This window comes from Paroedura picta, chromosome 1, assembly GCF_049243985.1.
Source record: "Paroedura picta isolate Pp20150507F chromosome 1, Ppicta_v3.0, whole genome shotgun sequence".
In the NCBI taxonomy this organism is placed as follows: Eukaryota; Metazoa; Chordata; class Lepidosauria; order Squamata; family Gekkonidae; genus Paroedura; species Paroedura picta.
The window spans coordinates 42,337,660-42,350,756 of record NC_135369.1 but is presented as its reverse complement, the minus strand read 5'-3'; the positions used below and the strand labels follow the sequence as shown (position 1 = coordinate 42,350,756).

The 13,097-nt window shown below is 42.9% G+C and overlaps 1 protein-coding gene across 1 annotated transcript; it reads right to left on the bottom strand.

The window, feature by feature from the left end:
* Window positions 1-853: 853 nt before the first annotated feature.
* Window positions 854-11,506, bottom strand: EIF4A3 (eukaryotic translation initiation factor 4A3). Its single transcript, XM_077335474.1, has 12 exons — window positions 11,199-11,506; window positions 10,917-10,989; window positions 8,856-8,922; window positions 8,403-8,465; window positions 7,228-7,360; window positions 5,891-5,971; window positions 4,541-4,682; window positions 4,049-4,187; window positions 3,769-3,884; window positions 2,973-3,080; window positions 2,517-2,644; window positions 854-1,283 (listed from the first exon to the last, which is right to left on the bottom strand). Exons 1-12 carry the CDS (start codon window positions 11,488-11,490, stop codon window positions 1,267-1,269), a joined length of 1,359 nt encoding a protein of 452 aa, XP_077191589.1. The 5' UTR covers window positions 11,491-11,506; the 3' UTR covers window positions 854-1,266.
* Window positions 11,507-13,097: the final 1,591 nt, after the last annotated feature.

Below are 13,097 nucleotides of genomic sequence, written 5' to 3'. Positions count from 1 at the left end.
TACATTGCCCTGAAGGCAAATTCTCACCCAATTTAGCCTCCTTATTGCCACAGCACCGTCTTCCTCATCTGGTTGAAGAGGGTCTCCCATCTTTTGGAATTAGTCAGACACAGGCTGGTGCTTAAACCTCAAGGATCAGAAAGATGAGCACAGACTCATATGGTAACACTTATCTGCATCAAACTCATGGGGGTGTGTGATGGATTTTTTTTCCGACTTAATTAAGCATTACAGCCAATATCCTTTGGAAGTGACAACTGCACTACTAGATTAGTTTGAAGATCCATCATGTCTAGCATTCTGTTCTTCACAGTGGACAAACATATCGTAAGGATGGCCATGGCAGTACATAAAAGCTACACTCCCTGCCCCCCAAAAAACTGTAGTGGCATTGAACATGTTCCAACTTACAAGACACCATCTAATAAAGAGCAGTCCATTCGATATGGTCTACTATGAACTCCCCCATCTTGAAGGATATAAAGCATATAAAGATATGTAGAGATGCCTAGGTTTGTATGCATCACACCAGAATGATCAAACCTAATTTAGACAAGCCCTTAAATTAAGCTAGCCACCTTTAGAAGGGGGGGGGGGGAAGGCTTATACTATGTCTACAGGCAGTACTTTAAAACAATGGATCAAAAGTTGTGTAGTGCATGAAATGACTCACAAAGCTGAATGCCTCAACTTATTTCAAAAATGACACATCCAGAAATATCAATTCATATTAAGTTAGCAAATTTGAGAAAAGTAATTTACTTATGCGCCAGGAAAGAGTGTTACACCACAGTACTAAAAGCCCTTATTGTCAAAACTGCCCATGTATAATTAGTGACCACATATGGAAATGTATACGAAAACACTGTTTAATCAGGAAAAAAGAAAGTAGCAGGTAAGATGACAGTATTTTATATACAAAGATGCTACTTGCAGGTTCTATCCAAAACATCAGTGGCAACTTGCAACATTTACCAGACCCCAAAACGACAGTCTAAAAAAAATTAAAAAATCCGAGGGTGCTGGCTGTTTCCAACATTACTTTTCACTAACATGGACCTTTCAGTGATGGACCTGCACATTATGCAACAATACAGGCCCACATCTTTCCCTCGTCACAGAAATAGATGTGCACCTAATTGAATTTAAGTTCTCAAGGTGTGTATCGGTGAAAAGCAGAATCAGAATCAGTCCTTCAGCACAGCAGACTGATAAATCATTAATAGGAGGAACTTCTCTCTTTTGCTGGCCTTCAGTCCATCGTCTTCAAATAAGATCAGCAACTAGACAGAGAAACAGACAGTTATGGCTACAATGCCCATCTTCCATCTGACATTAAAACAAAGATGGGCCTCCATCCTCATAGGACTTCTCATTAATCTCTCATACAAACAATAAAAGGTTAAAAATTTATTTTTATTAGTGTACATTCTACATAGAGAGAAACCCTGGTGCAGTGCGCATACACTCCTGAACATGGAACAGAGAGGCCTGAGCACAAATCCCTGTTCAAAAGTTCAGTGCATCCACCTTAAGCCAGGCATATGCTTACGGCCTAACCTACCTCAAAAGGTTGTTGTGAGAATAAATAATAAATAGGAGAAAAAAGCAACACCTGTAACCAGCTCAAGATCCACAGACAATGGAACAAATTTTTCTTTTAAATAAAATTCAACTTTCATTTGAAAATATACCCACCCCCATAGCTGCAGAAATATGAAGTGCAGTGGAAATTACAGAAGTTAAATGGGAGCTTATCAGAACTCTCAAGCATGAGTAAAACTTTTCTGTCTGCAGAACAAACACTCAGCTGTAACTAGATCAAGTCAGTGCAATGTCCTGGGGTGCAGTTCAAAAGGCCTCAGGTGATCACCCAGCAATCACCATAGTGATCCTACCAGTCAGCTGACATGTCCAAGTTAACATGTCAAGTAAATCACCAATCAAGTATAGAACCATGGATTCCTCAATGAGAACTCAGAAAAAAGGAATCACAAGGCAAAATAATGTAGTAATCCTCTATTATTAGTAAACATCCAAATAAAGAGTCAATCAAAACGGGATCATAGGTTAAATAACCCGCTTTCTGTCTATCTTCATGAGTGGTTGCTCTGCAGAATAAACAAACAAGTTGAAAGTATTCCCATGCAAACTTTCAAAAACCCATAATTCATAATTTTACAAAGCTACAAGAAGATATACCTTCCAATGTAGCTATGTTATAATGATAGTAATATGCATCAGCATTTGGTTGACTCTTTATGATTGACTCTTTATTTGGATGTTTACTAATAATACTACATTATTTTGCCTTGTGATTCCTTTTTTTCCAAGTTAACATGTCTACACAACATTCACCACCAGGAGGTTCTTGAAGGAATGGTACTAACTAGATAGACTGATCTAGCCTGCAATCCTGATCTCATCTAGAAAATATAGCTCCCCAGTAATCGGTTTTACCAGTTCTCTTTAGTTGATTACTGAGGTGACTACCGGAGAAAGAATTAAATACTTACCATTCATGGGCATTTCATCAATCTGTGTAGAATAGTACTGCTCAATGTCTCGCAGAATACGAATGTCATCGTTCTTTACAAAGTTGATGGCAACACCTTTCCGGCCATAGCGACCTGATCGACCAATCCTGGAGAGACCAAAGAACACAGGGTCTGTGACCACAGCAGAAATCCAGTCATATAAGGTTGAATTCCTCTGCTCTCTCTTGCAACTCTGGTAGCATCATCAGCTACTGATAAGGCGCAGTATGCACTTTAAAAAACGCTTTGTATTTTAAGTGCTCAAAGAGTGACCTAAGCAATGTTTGTTTGTTTTTTAAAGCCCTGCATTTTAAAATATTTCTTACCGGGTGTTCAGATTTGGGATGATTTCTTCATTTTCTTCCTATCTGAAAAATTGCAGGGGGACCGGGACATTTTCAGGATCTCCCTTTTCCACTCACTTTCTAGACTTACCTGTGTATATATAATTCTCTGTTGTTGGGTAGATCATAGTTAATAATCAAGGACACCTGAGGCACATCCAAACCTCTGGCCCAAACATCTGTAGAAATAAGGACTCGGCTGCAAAAGAAGAAAAGGAAACCTGATGTTGAATTGCAATAAGACTAAAATCTCCTGGAGTTAATAGTGAGAGGCTGAGTGGCTATGCAAGGCTTCCCTTTATATGACCCAGAAGAAACCGGACAGGTCAAGGATGAGACACCACACTCATTATTTTGTCCGCATAATTTTATCACAGACACAGCTTGAACAAGAGGTGCTTTTCAGTGATGGTACTTCACCTTTCCACACTAAGCAGCAAAACACATAAGGTACCTGATTCTCAGAAAGCAATAATTTCTTTCATGAAATTATGGACCTAATGAATGAGAGGAAAACACAGCTACCGGATCTAGATTACAATGTCCTGAAGACAACTGCCTCAAAAGCACAACACTTACCACTCTCAGACATTATTATGATAAATTGCTATGGGTTTAATGTGATCTCAAGATCATTACAACCTCCTCTTCACCTCCTAGATAATGCCAGTTATTATTATTACACTGTACATTAATGCAGACAACTGTCCACTGTGGAGTGTGAGCCATTTTTCACACATGCAAAACTAGAAGCCTGCATGAGCAGAAAATGCCTGTTGCCAAAAGAATGCATTTGACAATAAGGGACTCTTTCAGTTGCAGAGGATGGTACAGGAGTTCTGGTACAGCTCACAGAGAAGTGTCAGACAAAAAAAGCAGTGACTTACCTAGCCCCTGATCTGAATTCTTTCATAATTGATTCCCTCTCCTTCTGGGGCATGTCACCATGCATAGACGAAACAGTGAAGTTAGCTTCTCTCATCTTCTCAGTTAGCCAGTCAACCTGAGCCAAAAAAGAAGCCAGACTTAGTTTTGCACAGTAACTGAAACAGTGCACAAAAAGTTAATGTTCTTTTCTAACGAGCCTGGCATCTAATACTATCCTTGTTAGCTCTAAAAAATGATTCACAGCTTCACAGGACAACATACTGCAACTTGTTGACATACCTTCCTTTTAGTGTTACAGAAGATGACTGCTTGTGTGATAGTGAGGGTGTCGTATAGGTCGCACAAGGTATCAAATTTCCATTCCTCTCTTTCCACAGCCACAAAAAACTGTTTGATCCCTTCAAGAGTCAATTCATCACTGGAAAGGAAAGGGGGGTTACACTGTGAAAGACTTTTCTATTACTTGCAATATCTTGCTTTTGTAGCTATTTATTACTGCAGAGGTCTTCTTCACAATTGTCTGGATCAAATCCCACCTTGAACTCATTTAGTTGTCTTTGGAAAACAATGTTCTCTGTCCCTCTCTGCAAAATGGGGATAATAATACTGATCTATTTTGTAATGAAAGGGCAATATTACTGAGAAAATATATTAGCAGGGCAAAGGAAGCAAAGGAGACAAGAATTAAGACATATTTTGTATGAACTCCCCAGTAATCAGGAGTCATAACAACAGACATCTGCTGCAGTTGAAGCTCTAAGAATCACTCACCGTTTCACCAGGATGCGGATGGGGTCAGTCATGAATTTGTTGGTCATTTCCAAGATCTCATGCGGCAAAGTGGCACTGATCAGAACCACCTGTGTTGCTGGGGGAAGGTATCTGTACACATCATAGATCTGTTCTTTAAAGCCTAGCCAAGACAAAGAAACAACCTCTAAGGAACAGGAACAGGCATCTTGTTGTACCTTGTTGATTTGAATCACAGAAAGACATTTGTCACTACAAAGACTTCACAGAAAAAAACTGTTGCAAGTTTGTGTCATTCATGTTTAAAGCAAGAATTTGTACTGACAGTATAAGAATGCTTCATGCCAGTCTGAACCATCTGGACATGCAGCTGGCCTGCCTAGTCTGTTTTTATACCTGGCAACACATGTAGGCTTTGTATATCACAGACAAAACTACACTGGCTTTAGAAGATGCAGGTCTTCTTGCTTCAGAATGCGAGTGAAAACAATGAAAGTGAGACACAGACTATCACCTCTGATAATCTCTTCTCACTATTCGAAACAACACACCCAACCCAATTCACCGTGTGGGTGTGGCTACAGTGGAAGCCAGCACTCAGCTTCCTGAGACACTTCCGGCTTCCCCACTGAATGTGTATTTGCAACCCTTGCCCAGTCTTCATAACTAAAAAGCCACTTGGGCTGCCATGCTACAGTAATACTGACCATTTACAGTTTCTTAAGAGTAACACAGAATTTCTTGCAAACTAGTCCTCATTCAATACTCTGGATGTACTTCAGAAGTGTTCCCATGTATTTGTGCATAAATGTCTGTGCGCACATGTACAATACGTTCACTTTAGGAATACACATTTCTGGTAAATCGAAACTATGAAAGAAGCTGACTGACATGCCTACATATATCCACAGAACGCAACATAGACTTGAACAGAGGACTGGACAAGTTACTGAAGCGAAAGGAATTGCTCTCTTGCCTTGAGCAGGCATTTAAATGCAGAACTGATATGTGCTACTTCAGCATCTAAACAACATATTTTAGAAGTTTCCTATTATACGAGAGCTTTTTTTTAATACCCTGCTTTTCACTACGCAAAAGAGTCCCAAAACAGCTTATAAACACCTTTCCCTTCCTCTCTCCCACAACAGGAACCCTGTAAGGTAGATGGGGCTGAGAGACCTCTAACAGAACTGTTATGTGAAAACAGCCCTAAGAAAACTATGACTAGCCCAAGATCACCTAGCTGGCTGATGTGGAAAAGTGGGGAATCAAATCCAGTTCTTCAGATTAGTGTTTGCTACTTTTAACCAGTACTCTATACTGGCTCTCTTAGCTGGCAGTATAGTAAGATATACTTTGCAGATTTCTTACCTTTATTCAGCATCTCATCAGCTTCATCTAGGACTAACATTTTGATAGCCCGAGTCCTTAAACTTCTCCGACGAATCATATCTGAAAGATTTTTTAGCTTTTGTCAAGAAACAGTAACACAGATGAATAGCTGAGAATTTATTCTTATTTTCCAGGATGATGGTCCAGAGGAACAAGGAGAGTTATGTCTCAAAATAGGACCACAATAGTGAGACCAGGGAGGCTGACTGATTTCCCAGCCACAAAAGTGACAGCAGTCTGACTGTTTAATATTTACTTTACAAGGGCCTGTTCAACATCATATTTGTCTTATGATACAAGCACAAAAATGTAAAGGCCCAGATAAAAGACAACTGCTGGTAAGTCTTCATGTCAGAAACCTCTTGCAAATGACAAACACAAACACATAACATAAATTCCTACAATTTTTCAACAAAATAGCAGAAAAGGGAAAGGAGCTACACATTTTCTTCACTTTTCCTGACAATGAACTCAGAATAACAATTTAAACAAAAAAGTGCATTTCCCTCCCTTTAAAGTAAGATGATTAGACACATCAGAGGTGTCCTTGATATTAACAGAATCAATTCAGGAATCCTCTATTTTATATGGAATGTCTATCTGGCAAAAAGCAGTAAGTTATAGACTTCAGGACTCTATATGACCGTTTATGCACTGGAGGTTTCATGCCAGGCTGCAGGCTGGAGTTTTAGTCGTGGTAGCTTGCCCCACCTCTTCCTGCACCCACACGGGGGAGCATTTGGTCTGGCACACCTCATCCGCCCCCGATTTGTGCTCCTGCACAGGAGCTGGAGCAGTGAAGTTCCCAGTGCATAAACGGTCTATAAGGAGTCATCTCTGACTTACTGAGCACCCAGAATTAAAAGTATTCACGGAGTCAAGAACAAAATCCTGAGGAAAATGTGAGGACAACACAGAAGATTCTTGGGCATCTTATCACACAGAGTACTGAGAAGTACAGATAGCTGGTGGGGAATTAGCTGGGAGTGAAGCTAAGACCAGTGCTGAAAAGGCAGACTGCAATGCAACTGTTAGGCTTTCTTGCTACCTGGCTGGCATCTCCCTCAAATGGGATACAAGAAACAATGTGGCTTTTAGGCCATCAGTTGGTCATCCTTGGCTTGAAGGAAAAGAAGAGGTCTTCCAACACGTAATTTTAAATTACCAACAAATGCAGAATAAAAGGGCCATGGTTTCCCAGAAGAGCAACGAAACTGAGGAATAAAATGTATCTTAAACATGAAGTAGATAGAGTTCTAAACTAATTATTAGAGTGAATTATACACATTTATTTTTTTGCATAACAGTCTTCTTACCAAATACACGCCCTGGTGTGCCAGCAACCACATGCTGTCCATAATCCAGTTTTCGGATGTCCTCACCAACATTGGTTCCTCCAATGCAAGCATGACACTGGACATTCATGTAGTCGCCAAGAGCAAGAAGCCCCTGCAAGAATAAGTGCACAAATTAGAGGCTTCTGCATTACTTAAAATATAGCCAAATCGGGATTCTTAACTATACTCTATTAACCCCCAACATGCATGAAGGCATTTGAGAGAGAAGAGACAGAACCTGTGGTATATATGTGTGTAAATATATCCTTCTTTCCCTCCTTTTAATGCAGCTGCCTCTTTACTATTAACACAAATAAATGAGGATATGTTCTATGAGGACAGCTAATTATGTACTGGACTTTGGTATAGGCAGTCAATGAATAGTCAAGAGTTGAAGTCAGGGAAGACCACTGGTACTGCCCTAAGTATAGGTGTAGTGATTAAGAGTGGCAGCTTCTAATCTGGCAAGCCAGGATTTATTTCCTGCTCCTCCACATGCAGCCAGCAGGATGACCTTGGGCTAGTCAGTCCTGGTAGAGCTGTTCTCACCAAGCAGTTCTGTCAGAGCTCTCTCAGCCCCACCTACCTCAGAGGGTGTTTTTGTGGGGAGAGGAAGGGAAGGTGATTGTAAGCTGCTTTGAGACTCCTTTGAGTAGTGAAAAGCAGGGTATAAAAACCAACTCTTTCTTCTTTGTTGGGAGGACTGCATGACAGATCTGTAGTAGCCTTATGGGACCTACAGAACACAAAAACCTTACTCTAAAGCTGCAGTTTGGGAGCCAGACAGAAGCAAGATCTGACTGAGTTGCTGCTGTATTGCAAATGGGGAACAATGTGCCATACCACTTCATTTCTACAAGGCAGAGCTTTGTAGTTCAAATTTCTAGGTACTACAACAAATATTAAGGCATCCTGTATTCTTCCACTCCTGATAAGATTTGTCTTCCATGAGAAAGAATCTAGCATGGTATCAGATAGAATGATGCATCAACAGTTCAAGATGTACAGAAGCATCCACATTTCTGATTTTGTTAAGGTTTATTTACATAATTAGGAAAATGACACGATGACAAATCATTTAATAAATACAGCCATTTCACTTTTTGGAAAGTATTTTAACAGAAAAGTTTAGAAGCCAGAGAACATACACATACCTTCTGAATTTGTACTGCCAATTCCCTAGTAGGTGCCAAAATCAATGCTTGGGTTTCACGAACCTGATTAAAATACAGAGGTACAGTGAACAGAGCATTCATCATTCTCTCAATAAGTTTTCTGTTTATTTATTTGTTCTACTTTTATGCTGCCACTCTCAGTACCAGCTGGCCCTCAGAAGCTCACAAGAAATATAAAACACAATAAAACAATATATTAATAACCTTAAAACCCAGCTTCCACCCTCCATAACCCTCCCAACCCAATCCCCAGTGTTCCCAATACCACCTGACAACAACTATCCCATGAGCCCAGGAGATGTAACAGGCAGGTGGTAATCCCCAGATAGCAAGTACTAAGTGTCAAAGACCCAAATCGTTCCAGGATTAAGAACAGCTTTGTCACCTGAGAATTCATAAAGAAAATATCAAGTTTTAAATTTCAGAAGTTACCTGGATGTCCAGACATTGCAGAACAGAAATGGAAAATGTTGCAGTTTTGCCTGTTCCAGACTGTGATCTAAAAAGAATACATTATTATTATTATTATTATTATTATTATTCGATTTGTTTCCCACCACTCCCTTACGGCTCGTGGCAGGTTACAGTGTCTTAAAATCCCCATTAAAACCCCATTAAAAGACATAAAACATTACCAACATGGCGGAAATCAATAAACTCAACTCCCCCCCACACTACTGGCGGATGGAGAGGAAGTCCTGATGATGTTCACTTCAGGTCCCAGATCCCGGAGGGGGGGCGGAGTAGATCTATCTTACCAGCCCTGCCCTCAACCATATACCTGGCAGAAGAGCTCCATTTTGCAGGCCATGCGGAACGTTGAAAGATCCCGCAGGGCTTGCAGCTTTCCTGGGAGCTCATTCCACCAGGTCGGGTGGAAAGGCCCTGGCCCTGGTTGAGGCCAAGCATGCTTCCCTAGGGCCGGAAACGACCAGCAGATTTTCACCCGTAGAGCGTAAGGCCCTGCGGGGTGCACAGGGCGACAGGCGGTCCCTCAGGTATGTGGGTCCCAACCCGCGTAAAGCCTTAAAGCAGTGGTCCCCAACCTTTATTAGGCTGGGGACCGGCAGGGCATTGGGCCGCTCTGGCAGGGACCGCGCGGGCCGCGCCCACGAGCCGCGCCCGGTAGCGCCCGCGAATCGGGCCGCGCCCGCGAGCCGCACCCGTGCCCCGGCCCTGATTCCCTCTCCCCGCCCTCCCCACAGTAAGAAGCTTCCCGGGCCGCAAGCTTGCGGCCTGGGAAGTTTTTTACTGCGGGGGGGGCGGGGGCGGGGAGAGGGAGCCGCGGCCCGGCGTCATGGCCTTTGCGGCCCGGCGTCATGGCCTTTGCGGCCCGGCGCCAGGCCGCAGCCCGCAGGTTGGGGACCACTGCCTTAAAGGTTAAAACCAAAACCTTGAACCGAATCCGGACAGAAATTGGCAACCAATGCAGTATTTTAAGAACTGTACTGAATAAACAGCTGAACACATAATACATTTATTTATTTAGGGATTTATTTTCCATCGTCTTGAACATCAGAGGCTACATGCAGGAAGTCGCAGGTTTAATCCCCAGTGACTCCAGATAGTATCTCCTAAAATTATTTTCTCTTAAGTACTTGCTATGTTATATTTAGCTTTTCGAGTACTATTCTAATAGTTTCATAGAATCAAGAGTTGTAAGGAGCCTCCAGGGTCATCTAGTCCAACCCCCTACACAATGCAGAAATTCACAACTACCTGCCCACCCACAGCGACCCCAATTACATGCCCAAGTGATCCCTCCACCAAAAATCTCCAGAATCCAGCCTGGCCTGGACAAAATTCACCTACCATCCCACAGCAGCAATTAGCAATTCCCTGAGTATGCAAGGAAGGGCCACAAGTTTCTTGATAAAAATTCTGATATGTTGAAACCATGTTTAATTTTATATTCAAATATACTAGAAATGAAATATTTTATTATAAAAATTAGCAAATGTGTCAAAACAAGTTTATTAAGTTAGATCATGCCTTATTTAGAGCACGAGATAAGTTTAAATTATTTTTGAACATGGGAAATTAAGTGTGGACCATTCTGCCTCCAGTGTGTCAATATGTGCTTACACCAGGCTTTCTCAACCAGGGGTTTGCAAAACACTGGGTTCTTTTTTATGGCCCTGGAAAGGTTTCCCAAGTAGGTGGTAGTTAATTTTAATATATTTTTTCGAATTTGTTACGTTTTTATCAGTGATATGATCATATATTGTCACACAGAACCCTCACCCTCCCAAAATGCCAAGTGATGGGTATGGAAGAGGTGGGAAGGGGAGGGGGCCCAGGTGGGTGTGTACACAGCTATGCTTCTCAATGTATTCTGCACCATCCTGCCTCTTCTGGGGTTTCTCAAAGCCTGAAAAATTTTTCAGAGGTTTCTCAACAGTAAAAAAATTGAGAAAAGCTGGCTTGCACAGTGAATACCCGACATCCTAAAGTCAAGCCCTCCACTTTATTTCAAAGTACATTTTTACTTACTGCGCAATCACATCTCTCCCTTTAATGATCTGTTTGATTGCTCTTTGCTGGATAGCTGAAGGCTTCTCAAAACCTGGAACATCAATTCAAATACAGGTTTGTCACCAAAACAGTAGCCCATCAAAACCGTAAAGATGACATCTATTGTTGACTAATAAGCAGCCGCTACACAGGAAGCTCTTTGAGCCAGCAAACAGCGGGCCACGGTGCGATGACCCCGCACAGACGCAGCTCCCGCGGCGCTTCGCCCAAGGCCCTCCCTTCCCCTCCCCTCCCGCGCACCGTAGGCGTAGATGCCGCGCAGCAGGTCCTCGCGCAGGCCCATGGTGTCGAAGGTGGGGGTGACGTCCACCTCTTCGCTCGTCTCGAACTCCACCTTGGTCATGTCCTCCTCCTTCAGCAGCCGTTTCCGGGCCGAGCCCGTCGCGCCGCCCGTAGCCCCCGACATCTTGCTCAACCGACCCTTGAGTAGCGCCTTCGAATCCCGCCTCTCCTCGAAGGAGCCCCTCGCCCAAGCGTGCTGAGAAAACAGGGCCTGCAACACACCGCGCCCGGCGACGACGAGATCACGCATGCGCACGAGTCCCAGTCCCGACGCTTTTCATAGACGTAAATGCTGACGCGTCAACGAAGACCGCGAAACGTTAGTCTTTCCTACTCCGGAAGGCGGTGCTCGGATGGGAACTTGCGCATGCGCTCTTGTCTGCGCGCGCAGTTCCTCACCTTTTTTCGGTGGGGCTTGAGGTCCTTGGAGCTTGGCGTCTTTCATTAGTAAAAGGCAGGCGGCGTGGTTAGGTTGCCAGCTTCCAGGTGGGCCCCGAGTATCCCCCCGGAATTACATTTCATCACTTAACGACAGAACTAGTTCCCCTGGAGAAAAAGGATGCTTCGGAGGGTGGACTGTAGGGCATTCTCCCTTGAGGAAGGCCTCACGTGGACAGGAGTTTCTTAAATCGCATCTGGCTACCCTATCCCCTTTCCCCTGCCAGTAGCGAGGGTGGACCTTGCAAGCCTAGGTGCGGTGGACTTTGGCTACTAAGCCTGTTGATCGGGAAGGCTGTGACACTGTTTAAGGCGGCACTGCTAATGGTGTAGCGTCACATTTGGGATATAAGCCTCCAGGTCTGACCTGGTAACCAAACACCCCCCCTCGAATTTGTACTGCCTTGTATATCAGGGTCCAAACTACTGTGTTCAGAAGTTGTTCCCACTTATTTTATACAAATTCACTTCAGAATGGGGAAGTGGATTGCAATTTTACAGCCCTGCTTATGTGCGTAGACAGGCATACCTAAACCAATTACAATAACTGAGATGAAGCATTCCTGGAAAGGATTGTTACTTGAAATCAAAGTACATTGAAAGCCAAGTGTATTGATAGCTGCTTTACAACCTAATCTTATGCAATGTTAACTATATCTAGCTTTGTGGAAGATTACGACTGTAGAAACTTGGATCAATCGTTATTTAGGAGATGGGTTTTCTGCCAAACAGGCTTGTCACCCGCAATCTTTTCCTTAGTGTGATAATCACCCAAACCACTGCTGCATTTGGGATTTTGTGAATATGATGTGTGAACTGGCATTCCAATTATGCCTGTTGTAATTTTCTGTCATTGTATTTTATTTTTAGATTTTTTACAAAGATGGTGGGGATAATGGAAATTGCTTCAGGTAGCTCTACCAAATAGCAGTAGAGTTTTTCCCATCAGGAAATGGTGATGTATATGCTACTGTTGCTACAACAAACGAATAAAGCTACTTTTGTGATTTAGGACTGAGTAGTTTCATGATCTCTAGGACTGACCGGTTTGTTCCCCTTGCAGTCCAAGGGACTCGCAAGAGTCTTTTCCAGCAACAGAGTTAAAAAGCCTCAATTCTTTGACACTCGGCCTTCCTTATGGTCCAACTTTCACAGCCAAACATTGTAACTGGGAAGACCATAGCCTTGACTAGATGCACTTTTGTTGGCAGGGTGATATCTCGGCTGTGAAAGTTGGACCATAAGGAAGGCCGAGCACCAAAGAATTGAGGCTTTTGAACTCTGGTGCTGGAGAAGACTCTTGCGAGTCCCTTAGACTGCAAGGTGAACAAACCGATCAGTCCTAGAGATCAGCCCTGACTGCTCTTTAGAAGGCCAGATCCTGAAGATGAAACTCAAATACTTTGGCCACCTCACGAG

Excerpts from the sequence above, each read along its gene's own strand:
- EIF4A3 (XM_077335474.1), bottom strand. The coding sequence starts at position 11,490 with ATGCGTGATCTCGTCGTCGCCGGGCGCGGTGTGTTGCAGGCCCTGTTT. Across the intron at positions 3,081-3,768 it reads GAATTCAGATCAGGGGCTAG|CCGAGTCCTTATTTCTACAG; the intron begins GTAAGTCACTGC and ends CTTCTTTTGCAG. Across the intron at positions 2,645-2,972 it reads AGAGAATTATATATACACAG|GATTGGTCGATCAGGTCGCT; the intron begins GTAAGTCTAGAA and ends TGGTCTCTCCAG.